This window comes from Panthera pardus, unplaced genomic scaffold (assembly GCF_024362965.1).
Source record: "Panthera pardus isolate Hobbes unplaced genomic scaffold, ASM2436296v1 HiC_scaffold_7, whole genome shotgun sequence".
In the NCBI taxonomy this organism is placed as follows: Eukaryota; Metazoa; Chordata; class Mammalia; order Carnivora; family Felidae; genus Panthera; species Panthera pardus.
In genome coordinates, this window is record NW_026527002.1 from 63,370,006 (window position 1) to 63,391,277 (window position 21,272).

Below are 21,272 nucleotides of genomic sequence, written 5' to 3' on the forward strand. Positions count from 1 at the left end.
GTCTTTCCTACTAAAGTTTCTTGAAAATAGAAATCCTACTTAGCCTTTGCTGTTATCCTCTACAGGTTTTAGCAGTGTCGTGTAATACAATAACAAGACCGGCTGAATTTCACCCAACTCTATAATTGGCCAAGGTCTCCCACTCCAGAAGCAGATTAAAGAGATGTGGGAAGTTGGGGTTCCATATTAACCACAAAGAAAGCAATGGGGAGAAAGACAACCGATACAAGTATTTTCTAAGACCCAATTTTATAGAATGTGGGTCTGGGGAAGAGCTAAGTATTATCTGTTTGCCCTGTGAATCCTACTACTTCTGTGAGATGGATAGGATATATTCCTTTTGTAACATCGGAGATGTAAAATGCGGATGACAAAGGGGATACTTTATGTTCATTCTTGAACCGTGCCAACAGGCCACGTGCGTTCTGCCTCTGCGCTTTCGTACACATTGCCCCCCGCTTTGGAAATGTCCTTTTCTTTGCCTGTCTTGTGCGTGTCTTACTCTTAGCTCAGGGCCCAACTGCCCTTCTGTTTCAGGAATGAGGTTGTTGTCGATCGCCCCAGACCACAAACGGCTTCACTCCCTGAGCACCTGCCACACCAACTGTCTCTCCCACCCATGTGAGCACTCATCCAGGGTGGGTGAACAGCTAGACTGCCAAGACAGGGTCAGGTCTGAATTGTGCTGCACACTCAGTAGCTGTTGCTCTAATGGGAACCCAGCTCTGGTTTTCCTTTCTGAAGGTTTTTCCTGGGCCCGGGCACTAAATCAGCACATGTAGAGAGGGGCATAATTCCCTCACAGCACACGGAAGATCTGGCAGCTAGGAAGGTGGCCACCTCTGTCAGCCGGGCACCCTCTAACGGTGTCGGTGATGGATCACCTGTGACTCAGGGGGCACAGGGCCAGCGCCTGAGTCACTCTCAGCAAGTCACAAGTTGTGTTTGTTCTTTTTGGAAGTCCTGTTCTTGTTCTTGCCAGACTGAGTCTTTCCTGCCCTGCAAGAGGACGCGAATGCTTAGACTGGAGGAAAATCATCCAGGAATTCTCAGTGACCCAGACAAACTTCGAAATAAGAATTTCCATGATGTAATTTTCCTACCTACCTATAGCTGTACAGGTATTCCTAAAAAGTGTAGAAGACAAAGCAAAATCCTGTCCTGCATTTCACAAATACGTGGAGGATGACAGTAGGACAAGAAAGTGAGAAATGCCCTTTGCACATGAGGGAAAGTGATTTTGGCTTATTACCAATTGAGGGGAATGGTTTGGGGCTTAAGGTTAGGGTTTATTGACCAACGCCTAAGGACTTTTTATTCCTAGCAGGGTATTTCAGTCCTGTTGCGCTTGGGATTTGTTGCTGCAAGGAAGAGAGTGATTTTTTTTTTTTTTTATCTTGTGGTCCAAATGCCCAGAAAGTATTGAGAGAGACAAGTATCTACCTTTCCACTAAATCAAAACAATAGAATTTTAAAACTGAAGATACTTCAGCCATCGTTTCTCCTAACACTCTCATTTTGTGTAAAAGAAAGCATATGAAGATATTGAAGCCCAAAGAGTCTTGAAATCAGCCAACATCAGGACTAGAGAGAAAACCCAGACATCATGGAATTTCTTTGTTGTTGTTATTGTTCCTTGCTATATAAAATATGATTATCATGGTACTCCCTATAATATAATTTTAAAAGGACACTATGTTATAGTAAGTAAAAATAAGTATTGTTACTCAGGAGTGTATTTAGCCAAATACTGAGCTACAAAAAGGCAAGGCAAAAAGCACGATGCAATATGTACGTGCATGTGTATGCATGCACACATGTGTAACTGAGGCAAGAAGAAATACTACTGACCCTTACTATCATTTGTTCTCTTCTAGTATTAAAAGGCCAAGGGGCAACCTTGGATTTTATGTCCTCTTCGAAATACACTGTTCTAGTAGAAACGTGTACTTTGATTAATCCAATCATTATCATTGAACTAGCCAGAGAGTATGCATTTTGGAAAACAGAAAAGAAGTGACGCTCTCCCCATATTTGCAGTGTAGACATTGTTCATGACTTTCCTGATCATCTAACAGAAGCCTATGTTTTGCCTCCATTTGAATAGCTACCTCCCTCTCATTAACCCTTTGTCTCCTTTAACTTAAAGTATTTTTCATGAGTTTGTGTGGAGCAGTCTTTTTAGCTACTTTCTCACATGGATCGCAATATATACGGAATCATTAGAATTTAAGGATTCATTCGAAGGATTCCTGCAGCTCCCATTGTTCATCTAAAGCTTGACTCCAACTCAGGCTTGTCTAATTATTAGCACCCAGAAGTGAAGAGGTCCCATTTCCATAGCATAAGCAAAATGTCATGTAGCCCAATTTCTTACCCGCTTTTCTCTTGTCACTGATACTACATGGCTCATTGGCAGCAAAGAAAAGCTATCCCTCCATGGGCTACGGTTTTGTGGCTTCTCCCCATTAAACGCTGTGTTGTCTTCAGGTAAATGGCTCTGTACCCTGGCTTCCAAAGTTCACCAGAGCTCTACAGTTCCCCATTTGTCCCCAGAACTGAAAAAACAGCGTCCTGACTTTTCTGACGTGAACTCACTCTCCAATCACAGCCTTGCTTCTAACTAGACCCCTAGATCATCTCTCCAGTGCTAGTTCTGATCTTCGTGTACCATTCCCAGAGGATGCACCTGTTACTTCCTCATTCCATTTAGTTAAATAATGTTCATATTCCACGTTGGTGTCTCGAACCATATATTAACCCAAGTCAAAAATAAGTTCGTTGGTCTGTAGTTGGCAAAATTAAATTTCTTTATTTGAAAAGAACTGGGAGCGTTTTCTGATTTCAGTCTTTAGGCTTCAGTTTGTGTCATTACCCAGAAAGTATTGGATCACAGGAATCATCCAACTGAAGATTTTCATGTTCAGATTGTACACCCGTAAAGCCGGAATTTAATCTGGTTTATTTTGTACAATAAATCAGTAAACATGTATTGAATGCAGGGTTCACATAAGGCTTTTGGCTTGACAGTGTGTGAGATAATACTATTATTTACGGCTTTCACTTATTAGGCACTAAACGTATCTGCCAATGTTGTGCTTATACTATATACACAGTCTCTCAGTTGGATAAAATAGAAGACATGGTTTGGGTAAGGAAGGAACGCAGAACATTAGTGGATGCGCCAGTTAGGAGAGTAGATAGATGCTAAGTGAGTTACGTAGAGAGTACATGCTGTCAGAGTTTAGAGGGAGACATCACGCAGCCTTTGAAAAGAAAAGGTGCCAGCACTGATTAAGCAACTACTGTTGTGGAGCGACTGTCAGCTGCTTCGCACCTTATTAGTGCTCGTAAAAGTCTTACGAGGTCAGTATTAGCTCCATTTTTAAGTGGGGAAACAGAGGCTTAGCTAGTTTGTCAGTTGTCCGAGGTCACACCGCTGGACCGGGGGTGGGGGGGGGGACTAGAATTCGAGTGCACATCTGCATAGTTCCAGATTATCTGTGCTTGCTCCTTTCCACCCTCTTGCCACCTTTGAGTTCATTGTGTAGCGGGGGAATCACGTGGGAGAGGCCAGAACCGTGCAGCGTCTGGTGGACCCCTGTTTCCTGATGGCTTCTAATCACCACAGTTCACAGCTCAGTTCACAAAAACCAGTCAACTGCCAGACTGACCAGAAGGCAGAAGCGGGTCATGGTTGTACTATTTGCAAGCTCTTTGCACACTCCGTTCTGTATTTGGAGAGCCTTGGGACACCCGTGACCCAGCAAGTGACCAGCTTGGAGGTGAAGCCAGGTGATTTATAGGATAAATAGGAATGTGAATAAATTATTTTCCATGATTATACATTTTTCTAGGAGGAGTTTTTCTAGGATTTTAACATGTTCCCAGGCTATATGAGAATCCAAATAGGGAAATTGCCTGAAGGAAAACTGGCCATGGGTCTGGCAATAGAATTATACTTCTATTATAACTTCTCACCCTAGGGGACATAGAGGAGAAACCTGGAGCAAGGCAATTCAGTCTTGTTTCACTTGTGACATTTTAGGTGAGATACCGATTTCACTTCACTATTTGTGATGCTGCTTTAGCCAGAAACAGGTGATGAGATGTGGTTTGGGGCATCAATCATATATATGTCAGGATCTGAGCTTTGCCACTTGCTACCCGTGTAAGCTTGGCTGCTTAGTCGTACAACTTGATTGTTTGGGGATCTTTATTCATTCATCTAACCAGCATTTACTGAGCATCTACACCACATCAGGCATGGTGCTGGGTGTTAATGACATAGTGGTTAACTGGGCTTATATTTCCTACCTTTCATGTACCTAGCATGGAGACAGATATTAAAGAGACTAATAAAAAAATACATGAATGGTTTCATTGCGTTACCATCATTGTAAGTGCCATGAAAAAATACATGATGCTATGCAACCTAGAAGAGGGGACTCTGACTTACTTTGTCAAGTCAGTGATGTTTTAGCTGAGACCTGAAAGTTTAGCAGTTTGGCATATCAAGAAGAGAGTCAGAGGAGAGCATTCTAGGCAGAGACAGCAATAACGTGTATAAAGGTCCTGAGGTGGAAAAAGGCTTGAAACCTTTAAAGCCATGATTCTCAACACCAGTAAACATATTGTCTCTTTTTCTTTCTTTAAATTTTTTTAATGTTTTATTTATTTTTGACACAGAGAGAGACAGAGCATGAGCAGGGGAGGGGCAGAGAGAGAGCAAGACAGAATCTGAAGCAGGCTCCAGGCTCTGAGCTGTCAGCACAGAGCCCGACATGGGGCTTGAACTCATGAACCGTGAGATCATGACCTGAGCTGAAGTTGGACTTCAGACATTTAAAAAAAAAAAAAAACAAAAACGAGAGTGCCATCTAGTGTAATAGAAAGAAGTAAAAAGAAAGTAATGTATAGTTAAATCATTTATTCTAATAGGCAAATTCTCAGCATGACTACACTGGAAACATAATGAAGAAGTCAAAATGTATTTATATTAAAGAACTACTGGGAATACAACAGCTTTAAATTCAGGCTGATGTAGCTGACCTTTATCAATAACATGTCTTTCTGGGGCGCCTGGATGGCTCAGTCAGTTAAGCATCTGGCTTTGGCCCAGGTCATGATTTCATGGTTTGTGACCTCAAGCCCCACTTCAGGTAAAAACACTAGCCCTGCCATCTCTCTCTCTCTCTCTGTCTCTCTGTCTCTCTGTCTCTGTCTCTGTCTCTCTTTCTCCCTCTTTCTCTCTTTCCCCCCCAACCCCTGCCCTCGTGGGAGTCTCTCTCTCTCTCTCTCCCCCTCTCTCTCTGCCCCTCCCTCACTTGCGTGCCCCCCCCTCAAAAAAATTGCCTTTCTGTATTGGTCTCTGTTGTGTTCACAGTGAAGATCGTTTGATAGTAAATACATCATTGGCACTATGCAAATAAATGTAAATTATATTCTATTTTTTTTAAGTTTTCCATTATATTTTGTTTTCCAATGTGGGCAGAGAAGCCTTATACTACCCACTATCTCCTCCTACCCATCAACAGTGTCAATGTCTTTATCCATGTTAGTGCCTGGCAAAAGCTGAGTGGAAATGACTGGGAGGTATCATTCCAAAGATTTTCCCCACTGGAACTCGTTAGTTTCTTTAAGTGTCATTAGCACTTTGTACCTACTCTGTGGGATCAAATATTTTGGGTGCAATCTTACTATTGAGGCTCAAAAAAATAACAGTGTTGGGATGTCACCTTTAATCACAACAAAATTGCATGTCTTTGTGTAGAGCTTGATGCCAGGGCAATTCTCCCCTCTGTTTGTTACCCAGGTTAATTTTTTATAGTCCTTTGAGGATAAAATCCCTGAATGACTTTTGAAGTTGGAAAATTATCCCCCTCAAACGTTCCCTGCCACAGGAGACCGAATTTCTAAGGATTGAATGTAAAGAAAGACAAGATTTAAGGATCAGTTTTGATGCGTCCTGAGGTTCTGTGGTTAATTTGAAAAAGATGGACTTTGTTCCAGAAAATGAGAAAGGGGGAATGTGAAAAGAAGATGCAACCCAACCGAGTTCCCCCGAGCAAACACAGGTAGGAAAGGAGTCCGCCACTGTCCAGTTGCTGAAAGTCCATGATAGCGCCGCTCAGGGACATAGAAATGGCAGTCAGAGCAGAGAAATGTTTGCGGACACACAAAAGCTAAATCCGAGTCCCTAATGCTCATGCCCATTTCCTGTGAATCAACAAGCCTGAGAAACCTGGAGAGAAAACTGGGTCCCAGGTTGGTTCAAAGCTGGGAGAGAGAAGTAGGGTCCTTGTGTTCAATATTTCTGTGGGTGAGAAGAGCTGTTGGCACTGAAGATACATCTGACTGAAAACTTTGGCCACAAATTCAGAATAAAAGTGTAGCAGTTGTGAGACAGGAGTGCCTCAGTGGTAAGTGTCCGTAGAACTTCCTAATGTCCCTTTTCTCCTGGTTTATTCCTGGAAAAACGATCTTTATGGGACAGGTCAACTTGATTAAAGATAGAGGGTTGGCAGGGCTCTGGTAATAATTTTCTGGCTGATACTTAAATATTTACAGGTCTTCTCTGTGATGTTGTATTATATTTGATATTCAGTTGCATGAGGCATAGCCTTTTCATTGCTGTTCAAAATCTGCTGAAATGCATGTTTCTTTTCTCATCTCCTGCTTCCCCATTCCCTGCCTCTCATCTCCTGAGAGGTAAACTCTGGATAAATAAAGGTAGTTTTCTCTTTCCTCACCCCATAATTATCTGATAAAGTCCAATGTGAATGTCCTTTGGAACAAGACTCTCTTCTCTGAAGGGTTGGTGGATTGTTTTTTCCTAACGTATGGTAACTTTAGCGCATTGGAAAGGAATGCTCTTTTTTTTCTTGTATCATCTTTTATTTTGTAAGGGTTTTTTTCCCCTATTACAAAGTGACTCTGTACATTCAACATGACTGCAAAGAGAAACTCTATGTGTTAGTCATCTATTACTATATAATAAGCTACTGTAGAATTTAGCAGCTTAAAACAATGAAACATATATGCTCATGGTTTTTATGGGTGAGGGATTCGAGAAGGGTCTAGCTGTGTGCTTCTGACTGAGGGTCTTTCACGAGCTTGAGTCAAGATGTCAGCAAGGCTGTGGTCTGTTTTGTCTTTTTTTTTTTTTTTTTTTTGACGTGAAAGCTATTATAATTGTTTCTGTGGCTTAAAATATTTTGAAACCCTTAATTGGAGGGTCTGTATAGTAGATCTTATCAGATTCTTGCATTGGATTTCAGTCTCTGTCTGGGGTAATGGGTATCATGTTAGAAATATCACTCTGATATTGGAAGGTTAATGCCATCTCAGTTAAGATGTCTTTATATGGTCCTGGTTTATATTTTCTGCTTCACTTCAAGTATGTACTTTTCCCTTTGGCCAAACTGAACTGCTCAGTGCTCTCAGTATTGGTCAGCTCTTGCTGCATAACAAACCACAAAAATCTCAGTAGGATACAACAATAAATATTTTTTTCACCACATATCTGTGGGAAACAGGGGCAGTTCTGCTCTGCTGGGGCCATGGCTGGAGGAGCTAATAGTTTCCTAGAGGATGTAATCCTTATGGCAGTGGCAGAAACAAAACAGGGCAACCCATCCACCTAATCATATTTCAAACCAGCCTCTGTTCCTGACATCGCCACCAACGCCCCATTGGTCAAAGCAGGTCACATGACCGAGCCCAACTCCAAGAAGTCAGGAAATACATGGGCCTGAAGTAAGAGAATGCGGGGCGTATAAGTCTTTTGCAGAGTAATGAGGAGTCGAGACCGCTAATTCGGCTTACCGCATTCTTCATACGTGTCTTTTCCCTTCCTACAGCCCTCAGTGCTAATCCCTGTTGTGCCCTGTTCTTGTACCATGTCATGGATTTTTTCACCTGCTCTTCTCACTCCCCAGAACCCTCTTTTTTCCTCTGGCTCATTCATACTCAAACTTCAGAACTCATCCTAAGACTCACGTCTGCCAGACCACTGATTCCTCCCCATGGTTTATTTGTTTGGCCAGTGTATTGGTTGTTGCTACCCTGCTCGATTCCAGCTGAGCCCGACTGAGTAAGATCTCCCTGGTTTGTGCTCCCCAAGCACATGTCTCCACCACAGAAGTTTCTCATTAAACCGTAATCGGCGATGTACTTGTTTGTCTTCCCACTGGACTGCGAGTTCCTTGAATGGGGCTGTGCCTTTCATCTTTACATGCCACCCTGTAAGAAGCCTGAACAAATATTTGATAAATGAATAGACACCTACCTCATTAGACTATGAGATGTATCATTTAGCACCCAGGTAGAATATACTTTCTTGAATTGTCTTTTAATGATATCACTTCTGTTAATCCTGTCTCACCAGTAAGGCCACATGGTCCCCAAAGACCAAACTTGATGTCTATTTTCCTTTTATTTTTCATCGTACCTGAAGTACAATAGTCATTTCATGAATCATAAGTGATTTATGGTGTTGATTACTACTTGGCTAGCTTTTTTTGGCTGCCATTTGTCCTTCACCCTAAAGTCATGATAAAAACAGAAGTCCATGTGGCTATAGTACATCAACCCTAAGACATCCTGTTAATAGCCAGTTACTGCCAACTTGACAATGTCAGCATTTTCTTCAAGTCATTATCGTGTAAATTCAGCCAGAAAAACAGGGTGAGATTTTTAAATAGGAGGTTTGGTTTTACTGGATAGGAAATACATATAAAATAGCAAATACATTGGACATTTCAGTGCCCAAATTTTGGTGTGTCTAATTTAGATGTCTGTAGTCAAAAGATCAAGGGACCTCCTGCTTATAATGCCTGTGTGTATGTGTGTGTGTGTGTGTGTGTGTGTGTGTGTGTGTGCGCGCGCTTTATGTGTATCTATCCTTTGAGAGACAGAGACACAGAGAGAGAGGCAGAGATATTTCTTTTATTTTTTTATTTTTTGTAATTTTTATTTATTTTTGAGAGGGAGATAGAGTACGAGTAGGGGAGGAAGAGAGGGAGAGGGAGACACAGAATCCAAAGCAGGCTCCAGGCCTTGAGCTGTCAGACAGAGCCCAATATGAAGGCTCAAACTCACGAACAGTGAGATCATGACCTGAGCCGAAGTCAGATGCTTAACTGCCTAAGCCACCCAGGGGCCCCAGAGGTATTTTCTTTTAAATGTAGGAATGTACTTTGCCATTTTCTAAATTTCTGGCCTTGTACACAAACAAGTAAAATGGAAATAAAACATATGCTTACTTAGATGATAAAATTAAAGCTGTTTATATTAGCTATGATAAACCATTTTCTGTGGATTTTTTAACATGGCTTTTAAAACAATAAATACATTACAACCAATAAATATACCAAAACATATTTGTATAGCTGGGCAAAACATATATAGAAATGATATATTCATTAACTCTTCATTTTGATTGGTTCTAGATTTAATTAGATAGGAGATGTATTTATCTTAATAGTGGACTCTTCATGCTTATTATGAAGGGCTGTTGGTCATAACACATTTTGTTTTGCACTCTGCAGACTCTGGCCTTATCCCAATGCCTGACAGAGCTTTCTTCTTTTCCAAGAGCAGAGAGCATCACAGCACTTTTCATTTCTGCAAGGAATAAAAACTAGACCAGGCACTAATTTAAATATCATCAACTGGTTGAATATTCATACCGAACCCAGAAAGTTCATTTTTGAACCCATAGAAATTGGCTTATTTTTCTTTGAATTATTTATCATTTTCCAAACAGTCCATGCTAGAAATAACATAATAGCATTTATGGGGGATCAGTCAAAACTTTGGAGCTGAAACTGATAGATGGGTATTTGGTCTGATAGTCTTATTATAGATCATCGTATCGGTTTGCAAAACTATGGGGACAAAAATCCAGGATTTCTGGTGCCCGATTTAATCCCTGTTTGTTTTTACCATGCACCTGCAGGTGTGAACAGTTAACCTGCACATGACAACATGGGGTTGGTATGCACTGATGAGGGGTGCTCCTCATCTTCTTTCCTGTCTTTTCCCTTTTCCCTTTACAACCTCCATCCTACCCCCTTCCCCTCCCCCCTCCCTGCTGCACTCCCTTCCCCTCTCTCACTGCCTAGATGTCAGTGTGTCTAATTTAGACATGTGTGATCAGAAGACGAAAGGACCTCCTGACAATGTTACCATGCCTCTAACTGATAGGAAAGCCTAAAGTGCAAATATCTCATTGTCTTGATCTTGATCTGGTAGTGGTTCCTTTGGCCACTGAGTTGCCCTACTTAATGATTCAACATGTTTTCCTCTGGCTTTTCTGTGGGATTATCTTAGTGTAGAGTTGGGCTCTGCAGGATTTTCCAGTCCAACCTGAACGAATTTTATTGCTTTGTAGCGCCCCACGGGGGCAGACCCAGGTTTTATGAGGCCCGGGGTTTAAATGATAGGGGGTTCCTCTTTCAGAAAGAGTATGAAGTTACAAAAAATTAGGTAGATGGTATTGAAGGATTTTTTTTTTTTTTTTGCAATGGAATAGCTATCCATTGGGCCATATCCAAACTCCTTAGCATGTCATGACCTGGCCTAGACTGCCTGCTTACTCTACCAGTCCCCAACCTGCAGCTGTAAAAGTCATAGGAAACCACTTGGAGTTGCCCTTGCACACCTGCCTTTCAAGACTTAACTTCAAGGGTCAGCTCTATCGGAAAGCTTCCTGTGATTTCCCACAGATGCCTCAGTTCTGTATTTTCATATGTTGTCGTAGCTATTCTCACACCATGTGTTATAGTTGTCCGTTTGTCTGTTTCCCTGCTATGTGGTGACCTGCTACAGACAGGAAGGTGCCTTCTACTCTGAATACTCAGAGCCTGATATTGGGATGGACCAGGTGGTTTGCTTTCAGTCTGCTCTTCCCCTTCCGTTAGCTATGCCTCACTGTCTTTCCAGGCTCCCTTGTCCTCTGCTCCTGAGAAGGTTCAGCCAGTAGGAAGCATTGAGGAGGATTAGAGAATTTGAAGAGGGGAGAAGCCAGGATATTTCTCCCCTCACCCCAATCCCTGCCTCCCCTGGAATTCCTGTTATGGTGATGACTTTTACGTGGCTCTTGTTTCCACTGGAAGTCTTTCCCTCTGGTTCTAGATCCTATAAGAAGGCTCTAGGCTCTGGGCTCCAGTCACACCATTTCTTCCCATTGTCCCTGTGCTCCTAAAGGTGAGAGTGACTTCCTGTTGTTACTACTTTATCAATTGCCTCATCATCTTTCATTGGCTGCTCAGTCCTTCCATCACCCATGTAAACAAGTCCCTGCATTAAATTCTCTCTGCCTGAACCATCTGGAGGGCTTTATCTTTCCCTAAGTCCTGAATTATATAGTCATAGTAGATGGGCAGTTGTTGTATATAAAAAAAAAAAATACAATAAGGAGCAACTCTTAGCAATTATTTGCAAAGTTTGTTTACATTTGAAAACAATCATGTATTTTCCAATCTTGGCCCCCTTAGCCGAGACCTTAGCCAAAACATGGAGTCCCACATGCTGGTACTAATCCCACAGGCCAAAAATGTAGCAATAGCAGACTCTGGAAAAGTGCACAAAATACTTAGTGAATTAAGTCCAATTATTCTGCCATCTTGTAGCTAGGTGCCTCTCCAGTGCCTTGCACTTGCATCTAGGAGGCATTCAAACATATTTTGAATGGAAAACAGACTGTGCTTGCCATTCATTGTCAGCATTTCCTAGGCAACAGACAATATAATAACATAACTGAAGCTTTGTCTCCCAGTTTCTGTGACTTTTTGGTACAGTTACAATGAAAGCATTGCCCAGGCTTTGCATATGTGCCCGGGCATAAATCCTGGGAGTTGCTCAAAATGTCTGGGATCAAGAGAATAACTGTGCTCCCTGGAATAGCATGAGACTCTAGCGTGGAGTGCTCGGTATGGTTGGGGGGTGGGGGGGGTGTGCAGAGAAATGAGTAAAATCTCTCTACTCAGAGACCAACGGGCCAAAGAAAATAGGAAGTAGACAACCAAGGGCCCAATCCTGGACATGCAGTCAGTGTGAGCAGGATAAATCCTCCAAATAGCAATGCTGAATCTCACTCAGAGCAGAGGGCAAGTATGCAAACTAAGGGAAATAAGCTGAGGAAATGTGATAACCACAGGGTTGATTTCTGAGCATGGGACCAGAGAAACCGTGCACACTGACTCAGCAGGCAGTTCCGGAAGCCTCACCTGCACTGAACAGGGCAAAAATGCAGCCTGCCTTTTGGGATGAAAAGGCAGGGAGGGCAGTGGTTCAGTGTATAGGCTTCAGCGCCAACCTGCTTGGCTTGAAATCTTGGCTCAGGAACTTATTAGGGCAGGTATCACAGCCTTCTCTTGCATTAATAGTAGTGCCCGCCCTCTTGGTTCTTGTAAAGACTGAATGAGTTTATACATGTCAAGCATCTAGCATTCAAAAATCTACCAAAGTAATTTATAGGCCTAGTTGATAAACTGACTAGCCACATTTTTTGGTTTGTCAAAGTCTGCCCTTGAACTTAGGATTTCATTCATTCATCCATTTGTTTGACACATATTTCTTGAGTGCCTTAATATGTGACTGGAACTAGGAATATAATGAAAAACTAAAACAAACGGGTCTCTGTCTTAGTAGACCTGTAAATATATATATATATATTTATATATATATATATATATAAATATATATATATATAATAAACATAAAATATAAAAAATAATAAATATAATATATAAAATATAAATAAATATAAAATATTAAAAAAGTATAATAAATACATGTATATTGCAGGGTCAGTGTTAGGTTAGTGGTAAAAGAGAATCCGGTGACCCTGAAATGGTTTCTAATGAGACTCTTAAAAAAGAATGAATACGACAAAGGTCCATCTCTACTGGGGGATGTTGCTAATGCATGTGTAGGGGCAGTAGATACATGGGAAATCTCTGTACTTTGTACTCAATATTGCTGTGAGCCTAAAACCAACCTAAAAAAATAAATGTTTTAAAATATTTTTAAAAGAACAAATGAATGAATGAATGAATGAATAATAATCATCTCTCTGATTCTCCTAAATATTTTTGGTAACTCAAAAGAAAACTAAAGATATTTTAATCTTACCTAAATCATATTTTTGGTAAGCTGTGCTCAGTTTTTAGAAATGACAGAAACTTAAACTTATTGTAATCTGTTATATTCATCTCTTTAGAAGGACCGGCAGTTGATATTGTCAAACAAAGAACTTGTTACAAAAAGCTGTGTCCCGGAAGCCAGGCATGTGAAAGTAAAAAGCAAAGCTCCAGCGTAAAGCATTTTGTTTGTTGATCCTTCAGAGGTCATGCTTGCTTATAAGAGTCAGCTACAAGTTGGTGTAGACATTGTCATTCAGTTAGTCTTCTAGTATTTATGGGCCACCTACTCTGTGTGAGGTTCTGCTTGGATCTGACACTAACAATAAATACGACACGATCCCTGCAGTCAGTAGGCTCCTGGGCTCAGGCTAGATGAACAGGAGAACAAGCAATGCAGTGAGGTAGGTGCCAGAGGCGGCGTGGACAATATGGAAGCAGAGAATTTATTTCTTCATGCATTCGTTCACTCAGTCAGTATGTAAGTTCCATACAATGTGGAAGGTGCTCTAGCGGTGTCAGGGATATAGCCATGAATCAGATAGACAATCCTTGGCGTCTGGAATCCATTGTGCATCTGCTCATTATGGTTGCAGAGAAACCTTGAGTTGGGTCTTGAAGAACGAGAAGTATTTATGAAGACGGCCAGTGTGAAAAGGGTATTCCAGAAGGAGGGGCTATACTGTGCACTCAGGAGTCCCAATGCCCTTTGAGGAAAGGATGATGGCACATGACTCTGGTGACTACATCTCAACACCAAGTGGCTTCACATTCAGTCCTCATAAAGAAGGACAGGCTGACATTTGATTTCTTTCCTTTTAATCAATCATACATGGCTTATAAGGCTTATCAAAAGTATATGTGGATCTATTTTTTAGAGATCTGAGGTCTCTAAGCTTAGTCTTTAATTTCAGTCCTCATCTTAGGTACTTAATTATTGATTTTTAACATGAGTTTTTCATTCCAAGAAAAAGATTTACAACCAAATTCAGTTGTCATGGACATGAATATTCCTTCAGTCTCAGAACCATAAGTGAATACATGGACGAATATTAATATATTAGCCTACATGTAGTTGGAACATATCTTTACTTCAAGGATAATAAAATCTAAAATTCTCTGTTCATATAATTATACCCTTAGAATTTTTTCAAGGCATTTTGAGGGGCTGGAATACTTTTGTGAGACTCTTCCTCTCTTACCTTGATTTGCAGTACAGATAATATCAAATGCCATTTGTTTTTCCTTACGTAACTAGAAAATTAAAACAACTAGGCTTTCTACTGCCCAATCTTTCCCACCTTTCACTTTTCTTAATGAAGAAGCAAAGGATAAACCAAGAAACTCTTATCAGAGAGTACTTTCCTGGATGTGCTGTTCAGCCTCAACTGCATTTCCCACTTTGGAGAATCATTGAGAAGCCATGTTGTTAATGTTGATCCTTGAGTAGCGTAAGGTCATGGGAGGCCTCTGAGTCACCACACACTTAATCATGAGCAGCCTGCCATTAGTCATCTGTGTATGTGTTCTAATTCTTGAAAAATTAGTGGTTCCCTGTGGGGAAAGTGACTCTCATTCAAACAGAAGAAGAGGCAGTTTCTGCTCAATTCCCAGATGCATGTTAGGACACATTTGCATCTGAGAGAACACCTACCAGCTAAAAAGTACTTCTTTCAATTAACTACTAAACTAAGAGCTAAACTGGGAGCTAACTGGGTGATACCTAGTAGATGCACCCAGTGTGGTTTTCTGTCTAAACAACTTGATAGCAACTGAGTATTACATGTTGGTTAGTCTGAGTACGTTGTGTGCTTTTTGAACTCAGATGCAACTATATTTTTACTTTTTAGAAATTACCATCTTCCTTATGGGCTCCTAAGAGAAGAGTCACACCCAAAACAAGAGGTCGTAACAGGCTCAGTGGTCAGTGTCCTGCTCTCTCCCTGCTGTGCTGGTCTCTCCTGAGCTCAGAAAATACCACTAAGGCCACGTGCGATAGGCCTGGGTGTTGGGGAGGCATAGCAGTGGGTGAAGGAGCCCTGATGACCACTAACAAGGAAGGAGCACTTAAATGCCAGGTATACCTTGACCCCAAAAGGTGGTCCCAAGGAACACAGCAGACACCGAAGCTTCAAATCAAGGGACAGTCATTATGTGTGCAGTATAAAAAAAAGCTGTTAGTTGCTCACTGATCTTTCTCTCTCTCTCTCTCTCTCTCTCTCTCTCTCTCTCTCTGCCAACTATTCCCAGAGCAAATACTACATGAATGCCTTTATTTCTGGAAGTTATAGACCAAGATGTTAAAAGTGATTATTTTCAAGGGCTGAAGTCCTTGCTTGTGGTGTCTTTGAATTTGTCTACAGTGAATACGCGTTGCCTTTAGTAAAAGGGAAAAGTTATTTGTAATTTTAAACATTCTAAATCACTTGCATGCCTGCCCCCTATCAAATTGGTTATTGTCATTTGTTTATGTTTCCTTCTTGGCTTTGCCAATTCATACATAATTTCTCTGTAAGTGTAATTACATACAGATGCAATTCTGCATTCTGCTACTTCAAAGCATTGTTGTACATGAAAAACAGACACCAGAGACCTTCTGTGATGTGAGTCTGGGTAACCCGGCCCTCATCTGATGCAACTCTGTCTCTCGGACTGGTGGCCCTCAGTATGACATGTTCTCACCTGTCCAGCAACCTTGTGATAGAAGCTGTTGGGATGATGAGGTGTCAGAGTATATGTTTCTTTGTTTTTCCCCTGTGAAAATGTATAGTTTTGTTAATAGCACTGTAAATTATTTGGAATAAAGAGTCAGCTCAGTGGAAAAGAGACATGAATAGGTTTAGACTTTTATGGGGCTGAATCAGCCAAATCAAACACAGGCTTTCCTGAAGCTTCCAAGTTTTTAATGGAAACTCACGCTCTTCAGAACTTTGCTGCCTAATTATAATTCATGCCTTTTGCAGATACATTACAGAGTGGACCAAAAGGAAAATGTTAGACATGTCCACTTGTGATTTCTATTGTGTTACTCTGGAGTGCCAACTGCATACGTCGAATGGCCTGGTGCGTGCAAAGACACGGGCCGGTTCCTGGCAGGCTGACCCACTTCAGTAGGAAGGAGGAAAATAAACTTGCAGTACCACAAATACGGGCAGCATGCTCAGCCACAGAACTGGGCTCCCCTCTATGACTGTACATGATTCACAGTGTCAGAATTTAATCTCAAAGTCCCTGGTAACCATCACCCCCAACCAACCCACACCATTCTCTTTACCAGAGAGGTAATTTTTAAGCCTGGAAACATGGAACTACCTAGATTTTTGTCTTAAGGACTTTTCTCTCTTTTCTTTATTTCCTTCTCAACAGGTCTAACTGGTATCAAAGGAGAAAAAGGAAACCCAGGCATTGGAACCCAAGGTCCAAGAGGCCCCCCTGGACCAGCAGGTAAATCTCTCTACCTAACAGGAAGCTGCACAATGGGCGTCCTAAATCTTTATATTTCACTTGACATCACTGGTGAAGAAAATGGCCGTGTTACATCCTTGCATCTAACTGGAATGGCTGTATTTCTCATTCACTTTATTAGAAGGCCAGTTTGTTAAGTGATGATTCTCCCAGAAGCTTATAGCATATTCTGGGATCCGGTTGGCTTCATGAGTTAGGCTATGCTAGGCTATCCTGAGGTAACAAATCAATCCCAAATGCTTAGTAGATATACATAAAGTTTGAGGTGAGTAAGGTGGCTTTCCCCCATTTTGGAACAAAAGGCTCTTAGGAGAAAGATAAGGAGGCACATCAGCCTTCACCTTCCTACATGGAGAATGACATATGGCACAGCCATGCATATTTCACTGGCTGGAACTAGCCACACTCTCAGCTGAACTGCACGGCAGGCTCCAAATATAGAGGAACACATGGGTATTTGATAAACACTCAGAGTCTCTGCCACCATGGCATTCTTACTGAACGAGTTTTGTGTCAGTTTTGTGCACATTACTATGTGCTTTGACAATGGTCTCTAGATTATCATCCTCATTATTAGAATTATAAGTTTGCAGTTCTATTGGATGTTTATGATCCAGTTTTAGCCACATCGAATCAAATGCTTTACAGATTTTTCTTTCCAGTCTAATGATGATTTTGGAAAGTACTTTTTCTAGGAGGGATTCCTAATGGAATAAATCGACTGAGCATAAATGCTCCTAGCATTAGAGCCTGCGTGAGAGGCTGATCTAGGATCATGTGTTCCACAAAAACAGTGATTGGTGAATGTTGATTGGATGGAATTGAATGTATCTAAGAGCCGCAGCACTTTTCAAATATAAGGGGATACTTGTTCCTAATTTCCATTTAAGTTTTAGTTGAAAGAATATCATTCTTGGTTGAAGAATGCCTTTGAAGCACTATTGGAATCCGGGCCTGAAAGCAAACATAAAAACAAACAAAAACACTCAGCTCAATACACTTCCTAATATCAGAAAACTTTTAGTCTCTCTCCCATTTTCACTCAATCTAAGTTCTCAATTGATATAAGGTAGCCTCAAAGAAATTTTGGATTAGTATTTTAGGCCCGGTTTCAGACTTTTCCTTCTTCTCCTGCAGGATAATTTCTTTCACACTCAGGCTAATTTATTTCGATGATCTGAGGCCATAAAGCAGTATAGATTACGAGGCTGAGATTGAGTGTGTTTGTGTGTGTGCATGTGTGCACGTGTTCATGTATGCCCGTATGCTGGATTCCCACTGAACTGCGCTGGGAAACAGGAATTCTGTAATGAAAACCAGGTCGAGAGCGGTATGTTCCTTTCCCTTTAATATCCAAGAGGTGATAGAAAAGAATACATCCATTTTGCTTTCCCGTTTCCTGAGCTGATTGAAAGCACTGACCTCCAGGACAATGTATGATTACAGTATGATCCAGTTTAGGAATAAAAACTCAATGAGCAGGGAGAGGCAGACTATCCTAATTGTTAAAATGTGTGAGGTGGCTTTTTTTAAGAGTTAGTTTACTTCTTGGGAGTCTCAAAACTCACTCTGTGATGGTGAAGACCAACTGTTTTCATTTGTTGGTGCTTCTTAGGACCTTCGGGGGAGAGTCGGCCAGGAAGCCCTGGGCCCCCTGGCTCTCCCGGGCCCAGGGGTCCACCTGGTCACCTGGGGGTGCCTGGACCACAAGGTCCTTCTGGCCAGCCTGGATACTGCGACCCCTCTTCGTGTTCTGCCTACGGGGTAGGAGGTAAGTGCCGGCCTCTCGTGGGCTTTGAGCAGTGTTTTGCTACGGTTAGAACTATATGATGGGGGTACAATGAAAAGTAGACCAATTATGGGAGGGAGGCAGAAGTTGAGCACCTCTCTACCTTAAATTATTCAGAGATATCTTCTATGACGTGCTAATGACTCTAGAGGCTACCCCTTTAAAAACCTTAAGAGGAAAATGAAAATAACCTCATATGTAAATCTTTCTTGTTTACAAATGGCAGTCCACACCTTCTTGGCCTCCGACCTCACGTTTGGTCATTGCGGGGCATGTCTGAACTTTCTTTGGGTGCCCTAATTCTGTGTTACTGCTGTGGTGTGGTCGTGATGCCCTGTAATTTTTTACTCTTGTTTTGGATAAACCTCAAACTTAGAGCTTTCCCTAGCGAGGAGGGCCCCCTAGATTCTTTTGGGTGACCTTCTGAGCACCACATGCATGTTACGTGACCAAAGATAGTTTTAAGAAGAAACAAGAGTGGCCATGCTGTCCTTGCCTCGTTACTAACGACCGGACCGAGACTCTGAAAGATAATGCTTCCTAAAAACATCTGCAGCCTGCATGTCAGCGAGTTGTGCAATGGGACATTTTCTGACATAGTCACTCTTGGAAGCATCAAGAGACATGTTCACAGACTGCTTTGGGGCAATAAACTTATTAGTCAAAGAATTTTAAGTTTTCTGCTTTAGGAGAAATTTAACCTTATTTGCCAGAGGAACTGGTCAGAGTTTTGCTGATGTGTTTTTCTCTGTTCATCTCTTCCCTCCTTGTTCTCTCAAATCTCCCTGTCCCTTGTTAAGATCTGATCCCTTACAATGATTACCAGCACTGAGGTGCACCTCCTCCACTCTGATTACATTGGCCTGGGCAATTGGCTACGGATACAGAACTGTCCTGTTGACTACCACCACCCAGCCCCTGCCCCTAACAATGGGCACCCTGCTTTCCTGCCTCACCTGCTTCCCTCCCTGCCCACTGTCACATCTCTTGCCCTCCCTACTCGAAACACGTACACTGAGAATACTGAAACTTCACCAAATCCCATGGGTCAATTGTATTAGCAACCGACCGCTCTGTATCAGCCTGGCTAAGGGTATATGATTGTGTACCAAGGATTTATCCCTAACTTTTCTATGTGAAGGCTCAGCAGTAGTTGTTGAATGAAGCGTGCCTTCTCCTCTTTCCTGTCCCCGCACAAGACTGGTGGGCATCTTCCTCCCTGACCACCCTACTCTCCATTCTCCTCTGACCCCCTCCCTTCCTGACTGTCCCCTGGTGATGGGTTTCTAACCTGAGATGGGTTTTGGTAAGATTTATTTTTCTGTTACAATTCTGCTGAGATTCAGGGTTCCTTTTGTAAATAAAACACATAATATTTAAGCAGCTGGCTGTGATCTGGTTTTCTAACAATTTCTGCCATGTATCCGTCCCTTCCTTCACTAACCATCTGAAACCTCCTGGGGAAGGCGCAAGCGGCGTGGTGGGTAAAGGTGGCTACTGCTTTCTACCCAAGCAGGATATCTCTGTAGTTTAGTGACCAAATCTGCCTCTTCCGGACCCACACGAGGAGAGAATATCAGTTTATGGTTCCTGGGTCCTATCAAGTCCCACCCCACTCTTCCTCTCTAGCTCCTCATCCTGATCAACCAGAATTCACTCCTGTCCAAGACGAGCTGGAAGCCATGGAACTGTGGGGCTCGGGGATCTGATAGCCTCCGGACAAATATGAAGACCAGCTACAAGAACTCTTAGAGAAACTTATTCAAGAAGAATGTTGTGATGTGGTTTGTATGCTACCTTTTGGGGGCTCGTTTCATCACCCTAAGTCTCCTTGGGTATTGTTAATATTGCTATCATTAACAAAAAATTGTATTTAAAAAACTCCCTTCATCTATGACACCACAGGATTTACTTCTTTCTGCTATTTTAATGGCATGCCAGATTATTTGTGTGTCCAAAGAAGAGTGCTCAAAGGAAAATTGGCAAAAAAAAAAAAAAAAAAAAAAAAAAATTGAACACTGGACTCTTTTCTGTGTTAGACGATCTCAAGTTCTAAAATGTATCAAGACAGCTATGATTGTATTCAAAGGAAACAGAGTAAAAATTTAAAGAGATTCAAAGATTATGCCATTTATCTCTATCTCCTATAGCCTTGCTAAAAAGAAAAAGGGATATTATTAGAGAAACTACCTCTTGATTAACTGATCTGCCCGCCTCTGAGATCACTTGGTAACTCGTTTCACTGGTATCTAAGAATATGTTTTAGACTATAACCTTTCTGAAGTTGGTGACTTTAAAAATAGATTCAGTGTTTCAGTGGTTTTGACCTGTAAAATAATGACTTGCCACCAGTTCTGATGCAAGGAGGTCCAATTTTGATGAACAGTTTATCCAGCAGTATTCCAAGGCTTGCCCTCTTTATCTACATGGATTACTTTGTACATGCAGATAAGTTTTTGCAAACCCATTTCCATTCTCTTTTATAAGCAAATAAAATTTTAAAATAACATCTGTGGGTTCTTTTTACTGCATTTCTAAATGCCACCTTAAACTTTTAGTAGTCTTAGCTGAGTTTTAACCAGAAAAACAACAGTTGGCTTCCTTTAGACAGGCATTCAAATTTTCATTCATTCATTCATTCATTCATTCATTCTCCACCCATCCATTCTGACTGTAGTTAGAAGCTAAACAGAAGAAGCAGTTGACGTGGGCCTAAGGTAGAATTTTATCATTCATTTATAATCCACCAGAAAATTCAAGACTGGTGCTAAATAATTGTTTACCAATAGGTGACTGAAGAGTTGTCTTTTTTCTGATATTAAGAAGAGTCTGAAAAACTCCAGAAAGGAAGAAAGGAAATGAGGGTGAAT

At 41.5% G+C, this 21,272-nt stretch overlaps 1 protein-coding gene across 5 annotated transcripts in view; it reads left to right on the plus strand.

The window, feature by feature from the left end:
• COL14A1 (collagen type XIV alpha 1 chain) overlaps positions 1–20,911 on the plus strand; it is a 210,989-nt gene extending 190,078 nt beyond the window's left edge. For 4 of the 5 annotated variants that reach the window (XM_019459943.2, XM_019459942.2, XM_019459945.2 and 1 more), the window contains exons 46-48: positions 16,515–16,592; positions 18,229–18,384; positions 20,032–20,911. In XM_019459943.2, coding sequence (XP_019315488.2) covers positions 16,515–16,592; positions 18,229–18,384; positions 20,032–20,111 — 314 coding nt within the window. In that variant the 3' untranslated portion in view covers positions 20,112–20,911. Of the gene's footprint in view, positions 1–16,514; positions 16,593–18,228; positions 18,385–19,202 lie in introns of all 5 variants that reach the window. The other variant, XM_019459946.2, reaches the window with a different exon arrangement.
• The last annotated feature ends 361 nt before the right edge of the window (positions 20,912–21,272 follow it).